The sequence below is a fragment of the Danio aesculapii genome, chromosome 17 (genome assembly GCF_903798145.1).
Source record: "Danio aesculapii chromosome 17, fDanAes4.1, whole genome shotgun sequence".
In the NCBI taxonomy this organism is placed as follows: domain Eukaryota; kingdom Metazoa; phylum Chordata; class Actinopteri; order Cypriniformes; family Danionidae; genus Danio; species Danio aesculapii.
Window position 1 is genome coordinate 53,204,385 of NC_079451.1, and position 24,306 is coordinate 53,228,690.

The window sequence follows — 24,306 nt, forward strand, 5'->3', positions numbered from 1 at the left end:
ATGAAAAAAAATGTTCATTTGAATAACAAATGTTATAAAATCATCAGCTATAAAAAAATTTCTGTTCAGTAACAGTGTTCTTCAGTTTATATATATATATATATATATATATATATATATATATATATATATATATATATATATATATATATATATATATATATATATATATATATATATATATATGGTTCAGTAACAATGTAAGTACTGCATAATTAATCAAATACAAATAAACAAACTTTAGTTTTCAGTCTCAATTATATAGTTGTTGTTACCATAGCAACTGTAGAATCACCACAACAGATAAACTATTATAGTTACTGTGTAACCATAACAACTGTAGAATCACCACAACAGATCAATTACTGTAGTTGTTGTGTTACCATAGCAACTGTAGAATCACCACAACAGATCAATTACTGTAGTTGTTGTGTTACCATAGCAACTGTAGAATTACCACAACAGATCAGTTACTATAGTTGTCATGTTACCATAGCAACTGTAGAATTACCACAACAGATCAGTTACTATAGTTGTTATGTTACCATAGCAACTGTAGAATTACCACAACAGATCAGTTACTGTAGTTGTTGTGTTACCATATCAACTGAAGAATAACCACAACAGATCAATTACTATAGTTGTTGTTACCATAGCAACTGTAAAATTACCACAATAGATCAATTACTATAGTTGATGTGTTGCCGTAGCAACTGTAGAATAACCACAACAGATCAGCTACTATAGTTGTAGTTTTACCGTAACAACTGTAGAATCACCACAACAGATCAATTTTCTATTGTTGTTACCATAGCAACTGTAGAATCACCACAACAGATCAGTTACTATAGTTGTAGTTTTACCGTAACAACTGTAGAATATCCACAACAGATCAATTATTGTAGTTTTGTTACCATAGCAACTGTAGAATCTCCACAACAAATCAATTACTATTGTTGATGTGATACCATAGCAACTGTTGAATCACTACAACAGATGAATTTCTAATGTTGATGTGTTACCATAACAACTGTAGAATTACCACAACAGATCAATTATTATAGTTTTTACTATAGCTAGTTATTTAATTTAAGTATGGTTCAAATCACTATACTATTTTTTCATAAGGGTGCCTAGGAGCACCGCAGAGCAAAATAGACAGAACGCAGAAGTAAAAATCAGGTTTATTCAGTAATATTCATAAACTCTAATAGTCTTTTAATCCGCAGGTGAAAGAGTCGAAGCGTCAGTTCATCTTCGACGTGGTCAATGAAGGTGGCGAATCAGAGAAGATGGAGCTGTTCGTCAACTTCTGCGAGGACACCATCTTCGAGATGCAACTGGCCTCTCTAATCTCCGAACCCGATGCGGCTGAGAGACAGGAGGAGGAGGATGAAGAAGACGAAGATGATGAAGATGCTCAGAGCGATGATGTGGACGATGATGAAGATGATGGAGTAATGGAATCTTCCTCTGCTTTTACATTAGCCTGCGTCTCCATGAGGAAGAGTCTGACGAACTTTCGCCACCTGCTGACCTTCAGGAGCCTGCGCAGACGCTACCGAAGACTGAGGAAGATGAGCCTCCGAGACCTGATACGAGGATTCTTCTGCTTCTTCTGGATGATCTTCATCGGTTTCTTCCGCTCGCTCTACAACCTCGTCTGGGGCTTCTTCCACATACTCTGGTCCACGCTTTTCGGCGGCGGACTCGTAGAAGGAGCCAGGAACATTAAAGGTGCCGTGAAGTGCCTTTTTATTTGATGTTTGACGTAATCTTAACCATGAAGAGAGGGCGGGGCATAGTGTTGCTCCTCCCCCTTTATAAAAAAACAGCCAATACCAATTTGTTTTTCTCACAGCTCAGCCAGTGACAGTGGTTGAGCTCAAGCGCATCAAATGTAATGCAAATTAGAAAAATGGGGCGGGGCATGTCAGATACTAGAGAGCATTTGATTGGTCAGATTTGATCAGAAACTAAAGTGTGAGTAAAATGGAAATTCAAAAGCAGAAATAAATGACAAAATATGAAAACATGAATCAGAAATTATGGAGAACTGCTAATTTATGGATTTTGTTTTAGTGTCTAGCTTATAAACATCCTAAAAACCACCAACACTGATACTGACATCTAAACAACTTTACTGTAATTCCATGTGGACCTTTAAAGTGACGGATATCCTGGGGAATATGCCGGACCCTACACAGTTCGGGATCCACGGGGACGTCCTGGAGATGGAGAAGCTGGAGTATTGCGACGTGTCCTCGGTTTCGGAGCTTGGGCGGCTTTCGGCTGGAGATCAGGAGGACGTGGAGGATCTGATGACGGAGCTGATGAACATCCAGCCTAGGAGAGAAGGAGGGAAACACGGCATGGAGCCCGGCCTAGGGGACGTGTCGGAGGTGATAGGGGTGGACACTCCATCTCTCGCCAGCGCCGTCCATCAGAAAAAAGCACAGGTTTGTCCTTTGGAGGGGTGGGGGGGCTCATTGATAGGCTCATTGTGCAAAGTTAGAGTCGAGTTTTATAATTATTTAAACCCGTCAGCTGATCTCTGGGTCTGTATAGTATCAGTATAGTAGTAGTAGAGTATATAGTAGGTATCAGTCCTTTAGGGAGGGGCTATCAGTCCTTTAGAGCGGGAATATTTGTCCTTTAGGGTGGGGCTATCAGTCATTTAGGGAGGGGCTATCAGTCCTTTGGGGTGGAACTATCAGTCCTTTAGGGTGGAGCTATCAGTCCTTTAGGGAGGGGCTATCAGTCCTTTAGGGTGGAACTATCAGTCCTATAGGGAGGGGCTATCAATCCTTTAGATCAGAACTATTAATCATTCAGGGTGGGGCTATCTGTACTTTGGGAAGGGGCTATCAGTCCTTTACATTGGGGCTATCAGTTATTGCGGGTGGGGCTATCTGTATCCGTACTTTAGGGTGGGGCTCTCGGAACCTTATTACGGCCCTTTCAGTGCTTTAGGGCGTGGCTATCTGTACTTTAGGGTGGGGCTATCTGTACATTAAGGAGGGGCTATCAGTTCTTTAGGGTGGGGCTATCTGTACTTTAGGGAGGGGCTATCACTCATTAAGGGTGGGGCTATTGGTACTTTAGGGCGGGGCTATCAGTTCTTTAGGGTGGGGAAGTATAAGAACAATGGAAACCTATGAAATGTCCCCACAGTTCATAAACCTGTACGTGTATGTTTTCTGTGCAGGAAGCAGCCAGTAGGCGTGCAGCTGAATCTGAGGCCAAATGTGAATCAGAGAAAGCAGAGTGAGTATTGAGGATGAACACAGACTATTTGCTTTTCAGTGTTTGCTATAGAACTATATATACGTTTCTTTATTTAACCACATAAAAAAACCCATTGAGATCAAGATCTCATTTACAAGGGTGACCTGGCCAAGAGGTCCGCAACACACAACTTATGAAAAAAATAAAATAATAATAATAATAATAAATAGAAAATCAATGTAGTATAAAAATAAAGTTCAGTTGTTCAGCTTTACCACATTTCAATATATTAAAAACACATACATTGAGAAATGGACTCTTGTTGTTTGTTAAAAAGGATAACTGCTCTAATGTGTGTGTGTGTTCAGTGTGGAGGATGGAGAGAAGAAGGACCAAGATAAAGCTAAAGAGGAGCAGATCTCAGATCTGTCAGACGAGGAGAAGAAACCACAGAAGAAGAGACGCGGGCAGAGGAAGCAGCCGGCCGAGGCCTTCATGGCGGCGTTTTTAGCTGGACTGGAGATCTACCAGACCAAAACCCTGGTCAGATTCATCATCACACCAAACATGATATACTCGCATAACAAACTACAGCACTGTTGCATCTCAGACAGATGCGTTGACCTTATTCTGCAATGCGAAGGTTTTTATTTCAGAACTTCAGATTCAGCTGCCTATGGGAGAAATGACTAAGAATAATAAATGTCAGAAAACAGTCAGACTACTCGCTCTACAAACAAGTGTGTTCCTGATTACACATAAAAAGGAGAATAATACAACAGGAAAATATCAGTTTACATCATCAAGCAGCAGAACCAGCTGATTAAAGTCTAAAAATCAATGGCAGTGAATGAGAGCGGAAGACTCCAGCCGAAAAGATTCCAGTGGTTGCACCCGCTCGTACATAAAGAATACGGTCAATACATGAAGTCTACAGTTAATTTAGTACATTTAACCCTGATTATTATTGGACAATTACATTTTCTATAGCCGGTAAGTTAAAATGTAGCCTAGGTGTGACGTGAAGGGACACCAAGTTACAGCTTACTCCCAAATACGTTCCTACTAAATATTTATGACAGCCTCTATATGTGGATCAGGCCCGTAACCAGCCTGCTGAAAGACATGGTTCTGTTTTCCTCAAAAAGTGGGCCTTATTGCCGTTATTCGCCTCATTTTCTATTTAATTGTGAGGTTTAATATTGACATTTTAAGCTTAATTTTAGCTGGATTAGCTTGTCGGTGGTCACCATAACGACACCAAAGATATTTCCTAAAGATTTAGAATAAATAAATATGAATAAATGCTTAATTTTTTCTAAATACAATTGTATTACATCATTTATCTGGACTTATATAATTATTAGTCCTGGGCAAACAGTAATTGTGATTAATCACATTCAAAATATATATATTTTTCACTATAATATACATGTGTGTATTATATATATATATTGTGTATATGTGATACACACACATACATAAAACACAATTTTGTTACAGAGATATTTTATTTTGGATGGGTTTAATCATTGCCCAGCACTAGTAAGTAGTTATTCAATAATTTTTCAAGTAACTTACCCAACACTGATTGTGTGCAGATCTGGCAACCGCAGCAGCAGAATTCATTCATTCATTCTCCTTCAGCTTAGTCCCTTTATTCATCAGGGGTCCCTACAGCGGAATGAACCGCCAACTATTCAAGCATATGTTTTACAAAGCGGATGCCATTCCAGCCATAACTAAGTACTGGGAAACACCCATACACACTCATTCACACTCATCCACTACGGCCAGTTTAGTTTCCCCTATAGCGCATGTGTTTAGACTGTGGGGGAAACCGGAGCACCCGGAGGAAACCCACGCCAACATGGGGAGAACATGCAAACTCCACACAGAAACACCAACTGACCAAGCTGGGATTCAAACCGGCGACCTTCTTGCTGTGAGGCAACAGTGCTAACCATTGAGCCACCATGCTGCCTTGCACAATTCACTCATTTATTTTCTTTTCGGCTTAGTCCCTTCACCAGTCAGGGGTCGCCACAGCGGAACGAACCGCCAACTTATCCAGCATATGTTTTATGCAGCGGATGCCCTTTCAGCTGCAACCCATCACTGGGAAACACTCATTCACACATACACTACGGCCAATTTATTTGATCAATTCCCCTATAGCGCATGTGTTTGGACTGTGGGGGAAACCGGAGCACCCGGAGGAAACCCACACCAACACGAGGAGAACATGCAAACTCCACACACCTTAACCAGCTAGGACTCGAACCAGAGACCTTCTTGCTATGACGCCACAGTGCCGGCCAGTAGAATTCATCCATTTTAAAGTTATCTGACCACTGATGCAGTTTTAGAGACAATATTTCAAGGTCAGAAAGCTTCTATAGAGCTGCTTTCAGTGTTTGTGTTGAATATGCTAATGTTTTCCAGTGGTGCTTCAGAAGCATGTGTGTGTGTGTGTGTGTGTGTGTGTGTAGACGTGACTCATGTGTTTCTCCTCTGATCAGGAGTGGGTTCTCTGAACTCAACACTAAATATAACGCTGTGTTTGCAGAATTATCTGGCCAGAAACTTCTACAACCTGCGCTTTCTGGCTCTGTTCGTGGCGTTCGCCATCAACTTCATCCTGCTCTTCTATAAGGTCAGCAGAGACTCAGAGTGCTGGAAACACACTGCAACCTCACTGTCTGCTTTAGTGTTTAGTCATGCAGATTACTGTCCTAGAGTTTCCTACCTAGAGCTTTTGTCTTGTTTCTAGTCCAGATATCTCAAAATGTTTAAATTAAGAAGCATTCTCTAGACAAGCGAGAAATATCGTCTTGTTTTCAGCAATAATGAGTCAAAATCAAGAGAGTTTTTGATACTAAGATTATTTCGCTTCCCCCATTGGCAGATTATTTAGCTTGTTTTCAGGTAAAGCTCACCTAATTTTAGCATATTATTTCTGACAATATGTTTGCTTGTCTAGAAAATGCTTCTCGATTTATTATTGTATATATATTTAGACAGAGCTTAGTTTCAAATCTGATCCGGCACCTCATTTTACCGATCCCCCTCCTCACACACACTCCCACCATGCCCCGCTCTTCACTTTCGTCCACGACTCCTCTCCCTCCTCTGGTAACATGCTGGATTCGTTACTCTGATCTGTTTCGGGACCTCGCAGTTGACAAATTAAGCACTGTATTTCAACTAAGACTTAAGTGAGAAAAGTGTTTGCAGTGTGAGTGTTTTACTAGATATTAAGGGCCAGGAGTGCCATTTAGAAGTAAAATGAAGAATCAAGTCAGCAATTTATTAACTGAAGTATAACAATGTAAATAAATAAATCACAGTTTAAATGAACAAATGATGAACAAATAAGTAGGTATATTTATTTAAGTTGTGTATTTACATGGCATTTAATAAAGTTAAAATAACCTTTAAATGTCTAAATAAATAGACACTTTAATAACTGTGTATTTAATTCATGTTTTAAGATAAATATGCAGTAAAATTATATTTAAAGATCATTTTAAATACACAATAACAAAAAGGTATTTGACAAATGCTTTTCTCTATTAGCCACTTGCTTTTCTTTTGTCAAAACACACACACACACACACACACACACAGACACATGGCTTTATACCTTTATAGACGTATAGTTATTTTTAAATGGATTGTTTTAATGCTTAATAAAACACAATTTAAACAAACACATTTAATTATGTCTATTTATTTGTTCATTATTTGCTCATTTAACTTGTGTGATTTATTCATATCCGTTTTAATGATTGCATTGATAATTGAATTCTTCATTTTTATTTCTGACTGGCACTCCAGGGGCCTCATGTACAAAGACTTGTGTTGAATTCATACTAAAACACTGCGTACGCACAAAGCTGTAAAGCTGTGTATGCAGTTAAAAATTCAGATGTATGAAACACTGCGTACGCTGAATCTCACGCATATTCTCTATGTGCATCCGAATTAACGTGAAACTGAGCGCACGTGCACGAGCGCAAAACCCCTCCCTGACTCCTCCCCCTTATAAATATGGTAATGAGTCTTTGGCAAAACCAAATGAAAAAGCAATGGCAAAAGCAGGCAAGAAGAGAAACTTTGAACAGAATGTGAATTGGAGGTGCTCCTATCGGAGGTAGAGCGCAGAAAACTGTGTTATTTGCAAGTTTGTCCTCCGGAATTAATAACAAAAGACACAAAATAGAGCAGGAGAGTTTAGCTGACGCGGTTAATGCTGTGGGGTCTGAACATCGCACTGTGGGTGAGTTAAAAAAGACATGGTCTGATGTAAAGGTGCGGGTTAAGAGGAGAACAGCAGCGCACCGTCAAAGTGTGGAGCGAAAGGGGGGGGGAACAGAGGATGCTGAACTCCCTTTGAGGAGAGAGTCGCCTCAATTGTGGGCGACACACAGTTTTAGAGTTGATTTGAATATTTGATCTCAAATGGTGTCAGAGTTTAATCTGACAGAGTTTAAAATAAATAAAGTGCTAATTCCAAAAACAGAGTCTTGTGCAATATCAGGATGTTTTTGGGACTGGTTTTATTGGAGAATTTCTAGGGGTGTCAAAATTAACTGTTTCTTTGGTGCACCGCAATGCAGACGCAGACAATTCGGTATCGGTTCAGTAATAATCATAACCGGTTATTATATACTGACGTCATTTATCTCATACGTGCTCTGTCGTGAGGGAGGCGAGTGCGGGTATTTACAACACTACAGACGCCAACTACTCTAAAATGTCACTGTGTGTGTTTTCTGTACAGTCTTTCACTGGCACTTACAGCAGAAGCCCCTATTTCTCTGTGATTGAGGGAATGACAGTTCTCCATTTCTCTCTCTCTCTCTCTCTCTCTCTCTCTCTCTCTCTCTTTCCCTGTGTGTGTGTGTATGTCTATCTATGTGTGTGTGTGTGTGTCTCTCGCTCCCTCTCCCTCTCTTTCTCTGTGTGTTTTGTGTGTATGTGTGTGTGTGTTGCAGGTGACGGGTGATGACTCTGATGAGGTGGACCCGTGGGCTCGGCGTGGCGATGATGATGAGGATGATGAAGGTGTGGTGGAGTGTTTCGTCCTGCAGGAGAGCAGTGGTTACATGGCCCCGACGCTGCGCTTCCTCGCCGTCATGCACACACTCATCTCCTTCCTCTGTGTGCTGGGATACTACTATCTGAAGGTGCGCGCGAACACACACACACACACACACACACACACACACACACACACACACACACACACACACACACACACACACACACACACACACACACACACTAGTATAAGTTCTGACTGTGTTCAACAACTGAAACTGTGTGTGTTGTGTGTGTGTATGTGCTCGCCTGTGCATGTGTGGGTCTGTCTATCTGCGTGTGTGTGCATGTGTGTCCCTCTGCATGTGTGTGTGTTTGTGCATGTATGTGTGTGTCTATCTGCATATGTGTGTGTGCATGTGCGTGTATGCATATGTGTGTGTGTGTGTGTGTGTGTGTGTGTGTGTCTGTCTGTGCATGTGTGTGTTTGTATGTATGTGTGTCCATATGCGTGTGTGTGTGCATTTGCATGTGTGTGTCTGTGCATGTGTGTGTGTCCATATGCGTGTGTGTGTGCATTTGCATGTGTGTGTCTGTGCATGTGTGTGTGTCCATATGCGTGTGTGTGTGCATTTGCATGTGTGTGTCTGTGCATGTGTGTGTGTATGTGTGTCCATCTGCATTGGTGTTTGTGTGTGTGTCTGTGTGTGTGCGTGTCTGTCTGTCTCAATGTGTTTCGGTGCTTGTATGTTTGTGCATGTGTGTGTCTGTGTCCATCTGCATGTGTGTTGTTGTTCATCTGTGCATGTGTGTGTGTGTGTCACTGTGCCTGTTTCTGTCTGTCTATGTGCGTGTGTGCATGTGTCTGTTTGCATACTGTGTGTGTGTGTGTGTGTGTGTGTGTGTGTGTGTGTGTGTGTGTGTGTGTGTATGTGTGTGTGTGGTGTGCGCACTTGTGTGCAGGTGCCGCTGGTGGTGTTTAAGCGTGAGAAGGAAATCGCCCGTAAGCTGGAGTTTGACGGCCTCTACATCACCGAGCAGCCGTCTGATGATGATATTAAAGGCCAGTGGGACAGACTCGTCATCAACACACCGTCAGTCACACACACAATCACCTTCACACACACTCATAACCTGATCATTCAGTGGCCATGAAGATCTCAGTCTCTCTGTTCTGCGCAGGTCCTTCCCCAACAACTACTGGGACAAGTTTGTCAAACGCAAGGCAAGTGTGTGAGCGTGTGTGTGAGTTTAGCTGTCAGAATCACACATGTAAACTCATCTATGAAGTACACTGCTAAAACACTGTTCTTACCCTGAGTTCTGTCTTGTTTCTAGCCCAATGTCTAAAAGTTCTTAAATCAAGAAGCATTTTCTAGACAAGCTAAGATAAAGTGTTGTTTTCAGAAATGAAGAGTTTTTGATGTTGACATCAGATTATTTTTCTTACCTTCACTTTAAACACTGATGAACATTAATGAATGCTCCAGCATACTGTAGTATTAACTGTAGTGAACTGATAACTGTAATACATGCTGTAGTATAGTTTAGTTTTTACTACAGTAAAATGTGGTGTATAGTAGTATAGTATACTCATTCGGGTCATTTGTTTATATTGTTATACTATTGTTGTTGTGTTACCATGGCAACTGTAGAATTGTCACAAAATGAATTACTATAGTTGTTGTTGTGACCATGGTAACTATAGAATCAAAACAACTGATCAGTTAATACAGTTGCCATGTTACCAAGGCAACTGTAGAATCACTACAACAAATCAATTGCTATAATTGTCCTGTTACCATAGCAACTATAGAATCAACACAACAGATCAGTTACTATAGTTGTAGTGTTACTGTAGCAACTGTAGGATCACCAAAATATATCAACTACTATAGTTGTTGTTACCATAGCAACTGTAGAATCATCACAGTAGATCAACCACTGTAGTTGATGTTACCATGGCAACGGTAGAATCACAGCAACAGATCAATTAATAGTTATGTTACCATGGCAACTCGTAGAATCACCACGACAAATCAGTTACTATAATTGTTCTGTTACCATAGCAACGATGGAATCAACACAACAGATCAATTTCTATAGTTGTAGTGTTACCGTAGCAACTGTAGAATCACTGCAACAAATCAATTACCATAGTTGTTGTGTAACCATAGCAACTATAGAATCACCACAACAGATCTGTTACTATAGTTGCTGTAACCATAACAACTGTAGGATCATTAAAATAGATCAACTACTAGGGTTGTTTTTACCATAGCAACTGTAGAATCAGCACAGTATATCAACTACTGTATATGTTGTTACCATGGCAACTGTAGAATCACAACAACAGGTCAAATAATACAGTTGCCATGTTTCCATAGCAACGGCAGAATCACTACAACAAATCAGTTACTATAATTGTCCTGTTACCGTAGCAATTATAGAATCAAAAAAACAAATCAATTTCTATAGTTGTAGTGTTACCGTAGCAACTATAGAATCACTGCAACAAATCAATTGCTATAGCTGTTGTAACCATAGCAACTATAGAATCACCACAGTAGATCAACTAGTTGTTGTTACCATGGCAACTATAGAATCACAGCAACAGATCAATTGATACAGTTATCATGTTACCATGGCAACTGTAAAATTACTACAACAAATCAGTTTCTGTAATTGTCCTGTTACCATAGCAACAATAGAATCAACACAACAGATCTATTTCTATAGTTGTAGTGTTACCGTAGCAACTGTAGAATCACTGCAACAAATCAATTACTATAGTTGTTGTAACCATAGCAACTTTAGGATTACCACAATAGATCAACTACTAGAGTTGTTCTTACCATAGCATCTATAGAATCAACACAATGGATCAATAACTATAGTTGTTGTTGTTACAATAGCAACTGTAGAATCACCACAGTATATCAACTACTGTAGTTGTTGATACCATGGCCAAAATAAAATTACAACAATAGGTCAAATAACACAGTTGCCATGTTACCATAGCAACTGTAGAATCCCTTCAACAAATCAGTTACTATAATTGTCCTGTTACCATAGCAACTATAAAATCAAAACAACAGATCAATTACTATAGTTGTAATGTTACCATAACAACTGTAGAATCCTGGCAACAAATCAATTACTGTAGTTGTTGTGTTACCATAGCAACTGTAGAATCATCACAACAGATCAGTTACTGTAGTTGTAGTGTTACCATAGAAACTATAGAATCACCTCAACAGAGCAGTCGTTATAGTTGCCATCTAGAACCAAAAAAGTTGAATTGGATTAAAAGTGCTATAGAATTTTTAGCATGTGTAACGTCAGTCCTCTGGCTAATATTGGTGATAATCTGCATTTTCACTGCAGGTTATCAATAAGTACGGTGACCTGTATGGAGCGGAGCGGATCGCGGAGCTGCTGGGTTTGGATAAAAGCGCTTTAGACTTCAATCCCACCGAGGAGACGGTCATTAAAGAGGCTTCACTGCTGTCCTGGTCAGACACTCCACATTTAGAGCTGCTGGTTTTAATTCACGCACCTGTTTACATTTGCTGCGGTGTGAACTCTCGCTTGCTGTTTTCAGGTTGAGCTCCATCGACACCAAATATCACGTGTGGAAGCTGGGCGTCGTGTTCACTGATAATGTGAGTGGACCATTACATGCCAAAATGTCTTACAAGTAGAGTAAAAGAATACATTCTAAAGCCTAAAACCTAAATCTAAAGTGCTCAAGAGTAGTGAATATTAGACTGTGAACCTGACTCCATCTTATACCCTGCATTTTAAAAATGAAGCTTACATCAGTGCCATTTACTTTGTTACACAGGTGTTTCTGAGTGTTTCATTTTCATTCATGGACTGTGAATAATTAGGAGGTAATCAACAGTGTCTTCCTCTATAAACTATAGTGATGAGAAAAGTGCTTAATGTGTCTCAGTGCAGTAATATTGTGTTTTTAAAAGATCGAACTCAGTAAACACATTAGTGATATAGTATACACTCACCGGCCACTTTGTTAGGTACACCTGTCCAACTGCTCATTAACGCAAATGTCTAATCAGCCAATCACATGGCAGCAGCTCAGTCATTTAGGCATGTAGACATGGTCAAGACGATCTGCTGCAGTTCAAAGTGAGCATCAGAATGGGGAAGAAAGGGGATTTAAGTGACTTCGAACATGGCATGGTTGTTGCTGCCAGACTGGCTGGAGATCACACTGGGTGCCATTCCTGTCAGGTAAGAACAGGAAACAATTGGCACAGGCTCACCAAAACTGGACATTAGAAGATTGGAGAAACATTGACTGTTCTGATGAGTCTCCATTTCTGCTGCCACATTCAGATGGTCGGGTCAGAATTTGGCCTCAACATCATGAAAGCATGGATCCATCCTGCCTTGTATCAGCGGTTCAGGCTGGTGGTGGTGGTGTAATGGTGTGGGGGAGATTTTCTTTGGGTCCTTTGGTACCAATTGAGCATGGTGTCAACGCCACAGCCTACCTGAGTATTGTTGCTGACCATGTCCATCCCTTTATGAGCACAGTGTCTCCATCTTCAGATGGCTACTTCCAGCAGGATAACGCACCATGTCATAAAGCCCCAATCATCTCAGACTGGTTTCTTGAACATCACAATGAGTTCACTGTACTCAAACGGCCTCCACAGTCACCAGAGCTATGCGAAGGATTATAGCAGTTCTGAAAGCAAAACTGGGTCCAACCCGGTACTAGTAGGTGTACCTAATAAAGTGGCCAGGTGAGTGTATAACCATAAACCATATATATATATATATACTATGGCACACTACAGCCTATTTCTTACAGTCTATGGTTTACATGTGGAGTGAAATCTGGGTCTAAAGCTGTGCAGGTATGTTAACGCTCAGGTTATGACCTTTGACCCCTGACTAATAAGATATGTGTCCAGCAGGTGGAGCCACAGACCAAGCTCCTGCAGCACTGATAGAACACATGCAGTCTGTGTGAACACGTAACATTCTGTAGTGCATTTCATGATTGTTTAAGGGCATAGCTGTGTATGATGTTTTGTGTTGTATTGGACAGTTTTATTCCTTCACATATTTACTGCATTTATAAAGCTTCTGTGTCTGATGGGATTTTTCTATGTGTGATTTGATTGGACGGGTTGGGGGCTGCTTATTCTGCTTAGCCAATCACGGTAGACAATAAAAAAATAAACAAAGTAGTGACTGCAGGAAAACAACATCATAAAAGTACAGATACAGCACTGAAAATGTACTGTACTAAGGACAATGTGTACTTATACTAAACTACCATTCCTGAGAACTGCTCAGTTACAGTAGCGTGAGGATTGTAATGTGTGTGTGTGTGTGTGTGTGTGTGTGTGTGTGTGTGTGTGTGTGTGTGTGTGTGTGTGTTTGTGTTTCAGTCGTTCCTGTATCTGGTCTGGTACACCACCATGTCCATCCTGGGACACTACAATAACTTCTTCTTCGCGGCTCATCTGCTGGACATCGCCATGGGCTTTAAAACACTCAGGACCATCCTGTCCTCCGTCACACACAACGGCAAACAGGTCTGATGTCACCGTTATTTACCTCTACTTCTACTAGAGTATGAACTAGAGCAGGTTTCATGAAACTAAAATAAAAACCCTGTGTGTTTCTGCATAATACACTCTGCAGCATCAGCTCTGTACTCTCAGTGTGTGAAACACTGCAATCTGCTCCCTCTAGACCCCACCTTCATTAGAGCCTGCTCTCCTCTGATTGGCCAGATAGGTGTCTCAATGTCTCATGATTAGTCAGTTGACTATATTCTCTTCTGATTGGCCAGTTGGCTCAGTCTGCTCTGATTAGTTGGATAACTCAGTCTGCTCTAATTGGTCAGATGACATTACTCTGATTGGCCAGTTGGTTCTTTCTGTTCTGATTGGTCAGATGACTCAGTCTGTTCTGATTGGTCAGATGACTCAGTCTGTTCTGATTAGTCAGATGACTCAGTCTGTTCTGATTAGTCAGATGACTCAGTCTGTTCTGATTGGTCAGATGACTCAGTCTGTTCTGATTGGTCAGATGACTCCGTCTGTTCTGATTGGTCAGTTGACGGGGTGTGCTGTGATTGGTGTGTTTTAGCTGGTGCTGACGGTGGGTCTGCTGGCAGTGGTTGTGTATCTCTACACTGTCGTTGCGTTTAACTTCTTCCGCAAGTTCTACAACAAGAGTGCAGATGAGGACGAGCCTGACATGAAGTGCGACGACATGATGACGGTGAGTGACCCTTCATCTGCTGCAACACCTGGGTGTGGGTGTGTTTTCTCGCTTTTGTGAGTGTGTGTGTCTGTGTTCACTCGCTTGTGTGTTAACTCCTGTCTATGTGTGCGTGTATTTACTTGCTTGTGTGTATGTGTGTGATAAATCTTTTGTATTTACTTGCTTGTGTGTGTTAAATCTCATGTGTGTATTCACTCATTTGTGTGTGCAACTCTTGTGTGTGTGTTTTTGTTTATTGTTTAAAAACTTTATGAATCCTCTTGGGGCAATTCATTCCGACATGGTGGTGCTTCACATATAACAAGAATGACACATCAACACTTAACAAAAAACTAACAATAATCTATCGATTAGCTACATTTATTACGTAACCGAATTGCTTCAGGCACAAAAGTAAATTTATAACGATTTGTGGAACATCTTATTGTCCTTAGACGTCGACCAACGGGCATCCACTCAAAATGTTTATTTTATTTTATTTTTTATAATTATTTTTGGGGGGGGTTCACCTTTATTTGAGAGGACAGTGGAGAGTATTGAAAGGAAAGCATGGGGAGCAGAGCGAGAGAGAGGGGAAGGATCGGCATAGGACCACGAGGCGGAATTGAACCAGAGTGCATGTGTCGACGCACTTTTTAAAAAAATTTTTATTTAATTTTTTTATTTTTTATTTAAATAATTTCAATTACAATTTCACAAGGTAAAGCATAATACAATACACATTAAAATATCATTTGGAATCAAAACATTAAAACTGTGGTAAATTCCAGTTCATTTCTTTAAAAACTTGACATGCTTTGTCAGTCAAAATTTTGTGCAGTTCACCTAAATTGTTCTCGTTTTTATAATATATATATATATAAATATATATACAGTTTTTCCACATATCCTTTCGTTTTCCTTCTTAAAATTGCCCATACATCCATCACAATTTTCTCTTTTTTGCCACAATTCTCCTTTCCCACATTGCACGCTTCATGAGCATTATACACAGGTTGACAATTTTCTTATTTTCATTTTTTATTCCATCCCAACATCAATACTCTGCTCCATTCTGTTTCATTTTCATCCCAGTCTCCAAGTAGTCCTTTAATTAAAACTTTACAATCTTTTAAAAAACTTTCCAATTCTTGACAATATAAAAACATGTGTAAAAAAACCCTCTTCTTCTTTTTGACATACTTTACACATTCCACTTTGTTCCATCCCTATCTTGTTTAAAATGACAGCTGAAAATATTGCTTCGTTCCTTATTAAAAATTCTAGACATTCGACTTTTGTTTCTACATACCTTCCTTTCATGTTTCCCCATATTTCATTTGCTTTTACATTGTATTTTTCCATCCAGTATTTGTTTGCTCTTGGTTCTTAAAATATTAAATGTCGACGCACTAACCACTACACCACTGGCGCCGACCTCAAAATGTTTATTTAAGGGGTGTGTGCTGTCTCCTAGTTTTTTATGTGCCATCCTCAACACCTGCTGTTCGTAATAGTATGCAAGACTTCGCAGGGGAACTCCCAAAATCTTTGAGCACAAATGAATGATGCCTTGAAGACTATTCTTGTTTTATAGACTGTAAAGAAAACCAGCAAATAAAGGAAAAAGACTAAATAATTTCAATAAATCAATTGTAAAAAGTCTTAAGAATAACTTTCTCTACATTGAAAGAGTTGAGTCTTTGATTTGCCTCATTAATAATTGTATGTGTGTTTTGATCAAATTTCAACCTGTTGTCAATTGTTCCTATATTCCTCCACAACCTCGACCTGTCATTGATTAGCACCCTTTGGAGAGCAGGTGCTTTTGGCCAAAGTTAATTCGCATTTCTTTGGTTTTTGACACATTCAGGTCTAGTTTCATTTTATTACACCATGAGATAAAATCATGCAGGACTGGACCATGCAAGATAAAAGCACCGTATCATCTGCATATTTAACCAAGTACCTATTTCCCTGTGTACTCTGACTATCGTTTGTATATAATATAAAAAGAACGCAGCCTTGTGGAGAGCCTGTAGAAATATTAATGATGTCTGATAGTGCCCCATTTACTCTTTGTTTCCTACTTATTAAAAAATTAATAATCCAAAAGACAATACTGTGGTTTAAATAAACTGAGTGATAAGTTTCTCCCCTAAAATAATAAGTTGCAAACAATTAAAAGCAGATGAGAAGTCTACAAACAACAGCCGCACAAAAGCTCCACTGTTATCCAAATGGAGACATAGCATTCAATCAAAACATTGCATCCTCTACGCCTCTCAAACGTTTGTTTGTGTAACTCGCATGTGTGTGTTTTCACTCACTTGTATGTGTGTTAACTATTTGTGTGTGTGTGTGTGTGTGTGTGTGTGTGCGTGTGTGTGTGTGTGTGTGTGTGTGTGTATCAGTGTTATCTGTTCCACATGTATGTGGGTGTACGTGCGGGCGGTGGGATCGGTGATGAGATCGAGGATCCTGCAGGCGACCCGTATGAACTCTACCGAATCCTCTTCGACATCACCTTCTTCTTTTTCGTCATCGTCATCCTGCTGGCCATCATTCAAGGTACAGCATCATCATCTGAGCGTCTGGTGACAAATATCACAGTTTCATATACAGTATATATACACACACTGGCATGATGACAACGACTGAATACTGTAGAGTTTCCACTGTTAATGATTACTAATGACGCTGAATTAACTGTGTGTGTGTGTGTGTGTGTGTGTGTGTGTGTGTGTGTGTTCAGGTCTGATCATTGATGCGTTTGGAGAGCTTAGAGACCAACAGGAACAGGTCAAAGAAGACATGGAGGTACAAACACACTCAAACATCCCATTCATATTACACACAAACACACGTATACACACACACACATACATACGTACATACATACATAAATGCATGCATACATATACACACACATACATGCACTTGCCATTTATAATACATTCAAACACACACACACACACACACACACACACGCACACACACACACACACACACACACACACATACACAACAGTCGACACTATATCACACATAACACATTCGTATCACACATAACACACTCATATAATAACACACACAAATCCCACAAACACAAAACACTGACATAACACACACTCATATTAAAGCACACACATATACTGGTGTGTTCTGAGTGTGTGTGTGTTCTCTTGCAGACCAAATGCTTCATCTGTGGCATTGGGAATGATTATTTCGACACGACGCCGCACGGCTTCGAGACACACACTCTACAAGAGCACAACCTCGCCAACTACCTGTGAGCGCTTCTTTTAAATGGTCAGATTTCCCTGCTCTGCTCTGATTGGTCAGATGACTCAGCATGTTCTTATTGGTCAGGTAGCACTGATTGGTCAGATGACCCGATTCTGCTCTGATTGGTCAGATGAACCTACTCTGCTCTGATTGGTCAGATGCTTCAGCCTATTTTTATTGATCAGATTGCTCTGATTGGTCAAATGACCCTACTCTGCTCTGATTGGTCAAATGACCCTACTCTGCTCTGATTGGTCAGATGCTTTTGCTATGGTTACTACTAATGTTTGGGGGAATTTATTTTGAACAGTGATCAAAACTGACTGGAACTACTTGTGCTGAAAAACCTTCCAGCCAATCAGGATCAAGAATTTCAACAGACCATTAAAGAGAAAAAACATAAACGCCACATTTCTATAAAATAAATAAATAATAAATAAATAACTATAATTATTCTGCAGATAATTTGTCTTCAACTTTATAAATAAAATTAATATATTGATTAATGGTCAAGATGATTGGTTGTACACTGATGGGTGTGTGTTGTTTAATCAGTTGTTATTGGAGATTAATAACACACTTTCGAATGTTGTGATTGACCAATCAGAATCAAGTGTTCCAGAGAGCCGGGTGATACTGTTTGTTTCTTTCAGACTGCTGTAAATAGTAGTAAAAAAGAAATAAGTAGTAAATACTGCAGTGTAGTTCATTCTAACTGTGTTATTGATTTCTGCTAATCTTTCAGATTTTTTCTGATGTACCTGATCAACAAGGATGAAACTGAGCACACTGGTCAGGTAAACGGAGTACTCCTGCAAAATACACTCATTTCAATTAGACTCATTCCAGAATTACAGGCTTTTTCATTGTCTCTGAGATACACCAAATATATAATTTACAGTAAACTGAATTCATTATTAATGTAACATAATGAAAAATGATAATAATTAAATATGATCGGGAACATTTGGTTCTGTTGCGAAATGTTGTTCGTCTTATTAATAAATAAGAAACAGAGTTGATGATAACCAAGTTGATGATAACATTGTTGACGTTAGCAAAGTTAGCGATACGGTAATAGAGTTGATGTTCGCAAAGTTGACGATAACAGAGTTGACAATAACGGAGTTTACGATAACGGAGTTTACGATAATAGAGTTGACATTAACAGTTGACATTAGCAAAGTTGACGATAACAGAGTTGACATTAGTAAAGTTAGCGATAACAGAGTTGACAGTAACAGAGTCGACGTTAGCTAAGTTGATGGTAACAGAGTTGACAGCAACAAGGTTGACGGTAACAGAGTTGACATTAGCAAAGTTGACGATAACAAAGTTGACATTAGCAAAGTTAGCGATAACAGAGTTGACGGTAACACAGTTGACGGTAACACAGTTGACAGTAACAGAGTTGATGGTAACAGAGTTGACTAGCAAAGTTGACGATAATAGAGTTGACAGTAACAGAGTCAACGTTAGCTAAGTTGACGGTAACAGAGTTGACGTTAGCAAAGTTGACGATAACAGAGTTGACATTAGCGAAGTTAGCGATAACAGAGTTGACGGTAACAGAGTTGAAGGTAACGGTTGACGTTAGCAAAGTTGACGATAACAGAGTTGACAGTAACAGAGTTGACAATAACAAAGTTGACGATAACAAAGTTGACGATAACAAAGTTGACGGTAGCAGAGTTGACGGTAACACAGTTGACGGTAACAGAGTTGACGGCAACAGAGTTGACAGTAACAGAGTTGACGGTAACAGAGTTGACAGTAACAGAGTTGACTTTAGCAAAGTTGACGATAATAGAGTTGACAGTAACAGAGTTGACGGTAACAGAGTTGACGTTAGCAAAGTTGACGATAACAGAGTTGACGGTAACAGAGTTGACGGTAACAGAGTTGACGATAACAGAGTTGACGTTAGCAAAGTTAACGGTAACAGAGTTGACGTTAGTGAAGTTAACTTTAACAAAGTTGACAATAACATAGTTGACTTTAGCATAGTTGACGGTAAGTGTTGACAGTAACAGAGCTGATGTTAGCAAAATTGACGGTAACAGAGTTGACGACATTAGAGTTGACATTTTGCATCATTTTGTGCTTTAGCTCCAGATGATTTTTTTATCTCTGAAATTTCAAATAATACAGAAAATAGATGTTGGATGCAAATGTTTGTTTAATTTACTAGACTAAATACACCTTAAAAAGAAAATTAGACTTAATTATTTGATGATAATTGAAGCTGAATGTGTGATTCTGGAGGTGGACACAATCGAAAATAGGTACAGAGGGAGTCTTTAAGTTCACATTTAAACAAAATGTTTCTAAATATACAAACAGATATCATTTTTAGAGATAACCTGATATATGTTGTGTATTATACAGCAGGGAGGGTTAACAGGACGGTTAAATGCAGTTTTTCTCGGCAGGAGTCGTACGTGTGGAAGATGTACCAGGAACGCTGCTGGGACTTTTTCCCAGCCGGAGACTGTTTCCGAAAGCAGTACGAGGATCAGCTGGGATAGAGAAACCCGTGAAAAACCTCCAGACCTCGTGCCAAAAACGTATGGAGCCTAAAATATGACAAAACTATCTGAATCTGGATTGTGTTCATTTGAATGATTGACAATTGTAATTTAATAGAACTGAATATTATATGCCATTACAAATTAAAACCTCTTAACTTGAATATTGAACATTTGACATTTAAGACTGCTGATTTTTACAGATGTGCATTTTCAAGCAACAGATTTTATTGGATGGGTTAGAATTGCTAGACTGCAGGTTTCCAGTTTGAGTGTGTGAAAATGCGGTTTAGATCAAATGTTCGACTTTTCAGACATCATCTATTCTTCTCTCTGCACAGCCTTCTGCGCAACCTGATTTTCTGCATTTAAAATGTTTGAATAATTAATTTGATGTTCTGGATTTCTTCATTCTGAACGATTTAAACCATAAATGAAAAATGTGCAGTCTAGAAATTGAACCCAGAAAATCTGTTGCTTGAAAATGCATGTCTGTAAACATCTCCCTTTAAAAACCTGCGCCCAGTTGCATGAAAGTCCTTAAGCCTAGAAATCGCTTAAAGTCCACATGAACCGGATTTTCTTTCATATTGTGATGCAGTTCCTATAGAAACGAAATATTAAATGAGTCAACAGTGGGCGTGGCTTGTTTTTTTGACTGCGAGCTGATTGGATGTAGTAAAGAAGGCATGTCATTCAGAAAGATGGGGAAAAGGGTTTGTGGAGAGTTATTACAGCCTAACCGACTCCTCCTCCTCACCATTTAAGTTTGTTGTCATAGCAACGGACAGCTGGAAGGGTGTGGTTATGTTAGCCACGCCCAATACCTCAGACAGACCTAATCTGAGAATTGAACTGAAAACAAACAGGAAGAGCATTTTTAGATTTTAATATTAGATTACAAGGGCAAACTGTTTTATTTTTCCTTAATGACACGCACAGATGAATTGATCAGCACAAAACTAGCAATGTGTGCGAACAAAATCAATGTGGTTAATTTTGATTTTATTTGGACTTTAAGGTTAAGGGTTACCCTGAGTACTTGAGTCAACCTAGAGAGTTTTAGGCTGGCATGAAGTATTTCCCCTTAATGATCCAAGTGTTCCCTTAACTGTTGCTACAAAGTCCTTAGTAAGCATTTCCCCTTAAAGGGCCACCAAACCCCCTTGTCTCAGCAGGGTATTTTCACACCTCTAGTTTGGAAAAGGTCAGGTAAGTGGGTGTGTCAATGAAGGTTGTGGATAAAAATGGGAGTTTCCTTTTGGGCACGCGCTGATTTCCACTGAGGCAAAACAACACACAGACGCAGGGGAGAAAGACAGTGACTGTGTTTACATTGACATTAGTAATCAAATTATTTGCCAGATCATTAATTTGTGGACTTTAACTGCAGTTTGGCGCGTTCACTTTCATTCAGGAACATTTTATGCATGACAAACCAGACATTGCATACAAAGACGCACGTCGTATAACTTAGATGTTTAGTTTAACTCGGTTACTTAGATGCACCCGGTAGGTAGCATCAGAAAGCCATGTGTGTGTATAGAGTATCCTGTCACAAAATGCGGTGAAAATCCTACACAATAGTAATAGTTTGATTGCGGTGTTCACATGTTTACACTCAGAGAGCAGCATTTACAGCAGATCTTTCAGTCTATAATATTGTAGTGATATTAACGTACTGTACACTGAGTAACTAAATCATTTTGAATAAGGTCTGTCTTTAAAAACTGTAAGAGTACTGCTGACGATACGAACTAACTTTGCCATCTGAATAAATAAACAAAGACCACTGATTGCTCACTTACCAAATCTGTAGAGACAGAACTATCAACGCCAACTGGAGCCGCGTCTTTATTAAAAGTACTTTTGCCGAATGCCGCGTGCACTGTAATCCACACGTGAGTCCAGCTGCGCTCTCATAGCAGGGAAATGAAAACAAAACCTTCGCTGCGGCACATTTATAAACACAACACTGACGACCCGTGTCTCCAAACAATTCTTGTTCTTTCACTTGTTTTGGCAACGCAACGTGGCGTCTCTCTGCTGTCTGAAAACTGTAACAGGTAAAAAATTTCTTCGAAGCTTTTGTACATATTAATGAAGTTGCTCCACATACACAACTCATGAATTAATGCTGCACGCTCAGAGACGTCTTGCATGTACAGACATCCATTCTCCACGCTGGAATACACGCAAGGATCTAATCGCCGTGACGCAGCTTCAAAAATTCGTTTTAAACCAGCAGAACGAATTCACTCAAAATAACAAAAATACAACCAATTTTCACTTGTTAGTGAGATATATGTGTCCTAATAGTGTTTATAGCAGCGCGGGACACATATAGGACTGTCCAGCCTGATCTCACGAGAAAACGTAAGTATTTTACGTTTTGTCAGTTTAGTGGCTAATTCGTACGAATTCAGTCGTACGAAATTGTACGATTTTAAAAAAGAGGCGTGGCACCTAACCCCACCTCTAAACCCAACCGTCATTGGGGGATGAGCAAATCGTACTAAATTGTACGAATTAGATCGTAGGAATTCATACGAATCAGCCACTAAAGCAAAAAGTTACGAATTGCCGTGAGATTGTGTTGGACTTTTAACAGCTCAAAACATGTGTTTTTGGGGTTTCGTGACCCTTTAACAAATTTAAAGGACCAAAACAGCTCTCTTAAATGAGCAAATGACACTCAAAATGCAATTCTCACCCAAATAAAATGATTTAGATAAAAGATTTTCAGGGTTGTAAGAAAACATTTGATGAAGAAACTAATATAGCCAGCGTGTTAATAGCACGTCTGCGCAGGAGTACATACATATGATAACTGCAGCTTTAAAAGTCCCATGAAATTAAAATAGTTATTTAGATGTTACTATCAGTATTGTTAGTTTTTACGATAAGCTAGTGTGCTGCAAAACCGACAAAATTCCCATTTAGAAGATATAGAACTGATATCAACATGTAAAGTTTGTAGTTTGTCTCCTCCTCTTAAATGGACCAATGATTTTTTTCACATCGCCTCATACTTCAGTTTATCATCAAATCTTCTGACCAATCAAATGCTCTTTAGGATCCCACATGCCCCGCCCCCCTTCTTCTCATTGGCTTTTCATTAGATGCGCTTGAGCTAAACCACTCCCACTGGCAGAGCTGTGAGAAAAACTAAACGCTGTTTGCTGTTTTTAAAAATGGGAGGAGCTACAATGTGTCCCGCCCTCTCTATGTGTTTTGGTTGAGATTATGTCAAACACAGAACTAAAATGCAAATTACCAATCACTTCACGGGACCTGTAAAAGGCTCTACGTGATCCCAGCCATGTTTTATAGGTCATCAATACATCATGTGGAGTTTGACTCGATAAGCAAACGTCTCGACTCACTTAACGGAAAGAAAACAGCACGTATGGTGTGTATTTCAGAGATATTGCAAAGCAAGCCATCATGGTTCATTACGATCTGTTTACGTAACTATAGCAACCGCGACGTCTGTTGGCATATGTTGCCAGAAGCTACAGTGAGAGTTTGTTGCAACGCTCTTAAAGTCCACATGAAATCAAAACTATCCACAGTGATTTTGTAAACTCACATTGCTAGTTCTGCAGTGAACAGTTCATCTGTGCATTAAAATAAAACCCTTGCCCTTGTAATCTAATATTGAAATCTGCAAATGCACTTCTTGTTTGTTTTGTTCAATTTATTGGGCGTGGCTAACATACCTAACCACGCCTCTCCAGCTGTCAGTTTTGACATCTAACAGAAATGGTGAGGAGGCGGAGTCTGTCAGGTTGTAACACAGAGCTTAGAATGACCAAGAGGCGACACTCAATAGAACGTTCCATTGCGACAGCAGCAGATTCCTCCATTCTGGAGTAAAAGCGATCAGCCGTCCTTTGGATCTTATTGCTGTCACGATGCCAAGCAGCTGCTTTATTTTTTATTTATTCATTTAAAAAGCACT

The 24,306-nt window shown here is 39.6% G+C and overlaps 1 protein-coding gene across 1 annotated transcript in view; it reads left to right on the top strand.

Moving 5' to 3' along the window:
* Nucleotides 1–20,952, top strand: part of LOC130244164 (ryanodine receptor 3) — a 123,523-nt gene extending 102,571 nt beyond the window's left edge. Inside the window, exons 55-71 of the mRNA XM_056476459.1 lie at nucleotides 1,230–1,737; nucleotides 2,170–2,459; nucleotides 3,209–3,267; nucleotides 3,597–3,771; nucleotides 5,798–5,884; nucleotides 8,229–8,420; nucleotides 9,238–9,368; nucleotides 9,457–9,499; nucleotides 11,662–11,789; nucleotides 11,879–11,939; nucleotides 13,704–13,850; nucleotides 14,410–14,544; nucleotides 16,941–17,097; nucleotides 17,282–17,346; nucleotides 17,718–17,818; nucleotides 18,560–18,611; nucleotides 20,247–20,952. Of these exons, the coding sequence (XP_056332434.1) occupies nucleotides 1,230–1,737; nucleotides 2,170–2,459; nucleotides 3,209–3,267; nucleotides 3,597–3,771; nucleotides 5,798–5,884; nucleotides 8,229–8,420; nucleotides 9,238–9,368; nucleotides 9,457–9,499; nucleotides 11,662–11,789; nucleotides 11,879–11,939; nucleotides 13,704–13,850; nucleotides 14,410–14,544; nucleotides 16,941–17,097; nucleotides 17,282–17,346; nucleotides 17,718–17,818; nucleotides 18,560–18,611; nucleotides 20,247–20,342 (2,427 nt within the window). The 3' untranslated portion in view covers nucleotides 20,343–20,952. The remainder of the gene's footprint in view (nucleotides 1–1,229; nucleotides 1,738–2,169; nucleotides 2,460–3,208; nucleotides 3,268–3,596; nucleotides 3,772–5,797; nucleotides 5,885–8,228; nucleotides 8,421–9,237; nucleotides 9,369–9,456; nucleotides 9,500–11,661; nucleotides 11,790–11,878; nucleotides 11,940–13,703; nucleotides 13,851–14,409; nucleotides 14,545–16,940; nucleotides 17,098–17,281; nucleotides 17,347–17,717; nucleotides 17,819–18,559; nucleotides 18,612–20,246) is intronic.
* Nucleotides 20,953–24,306: the final 3,354 nt, after the last annotated feature.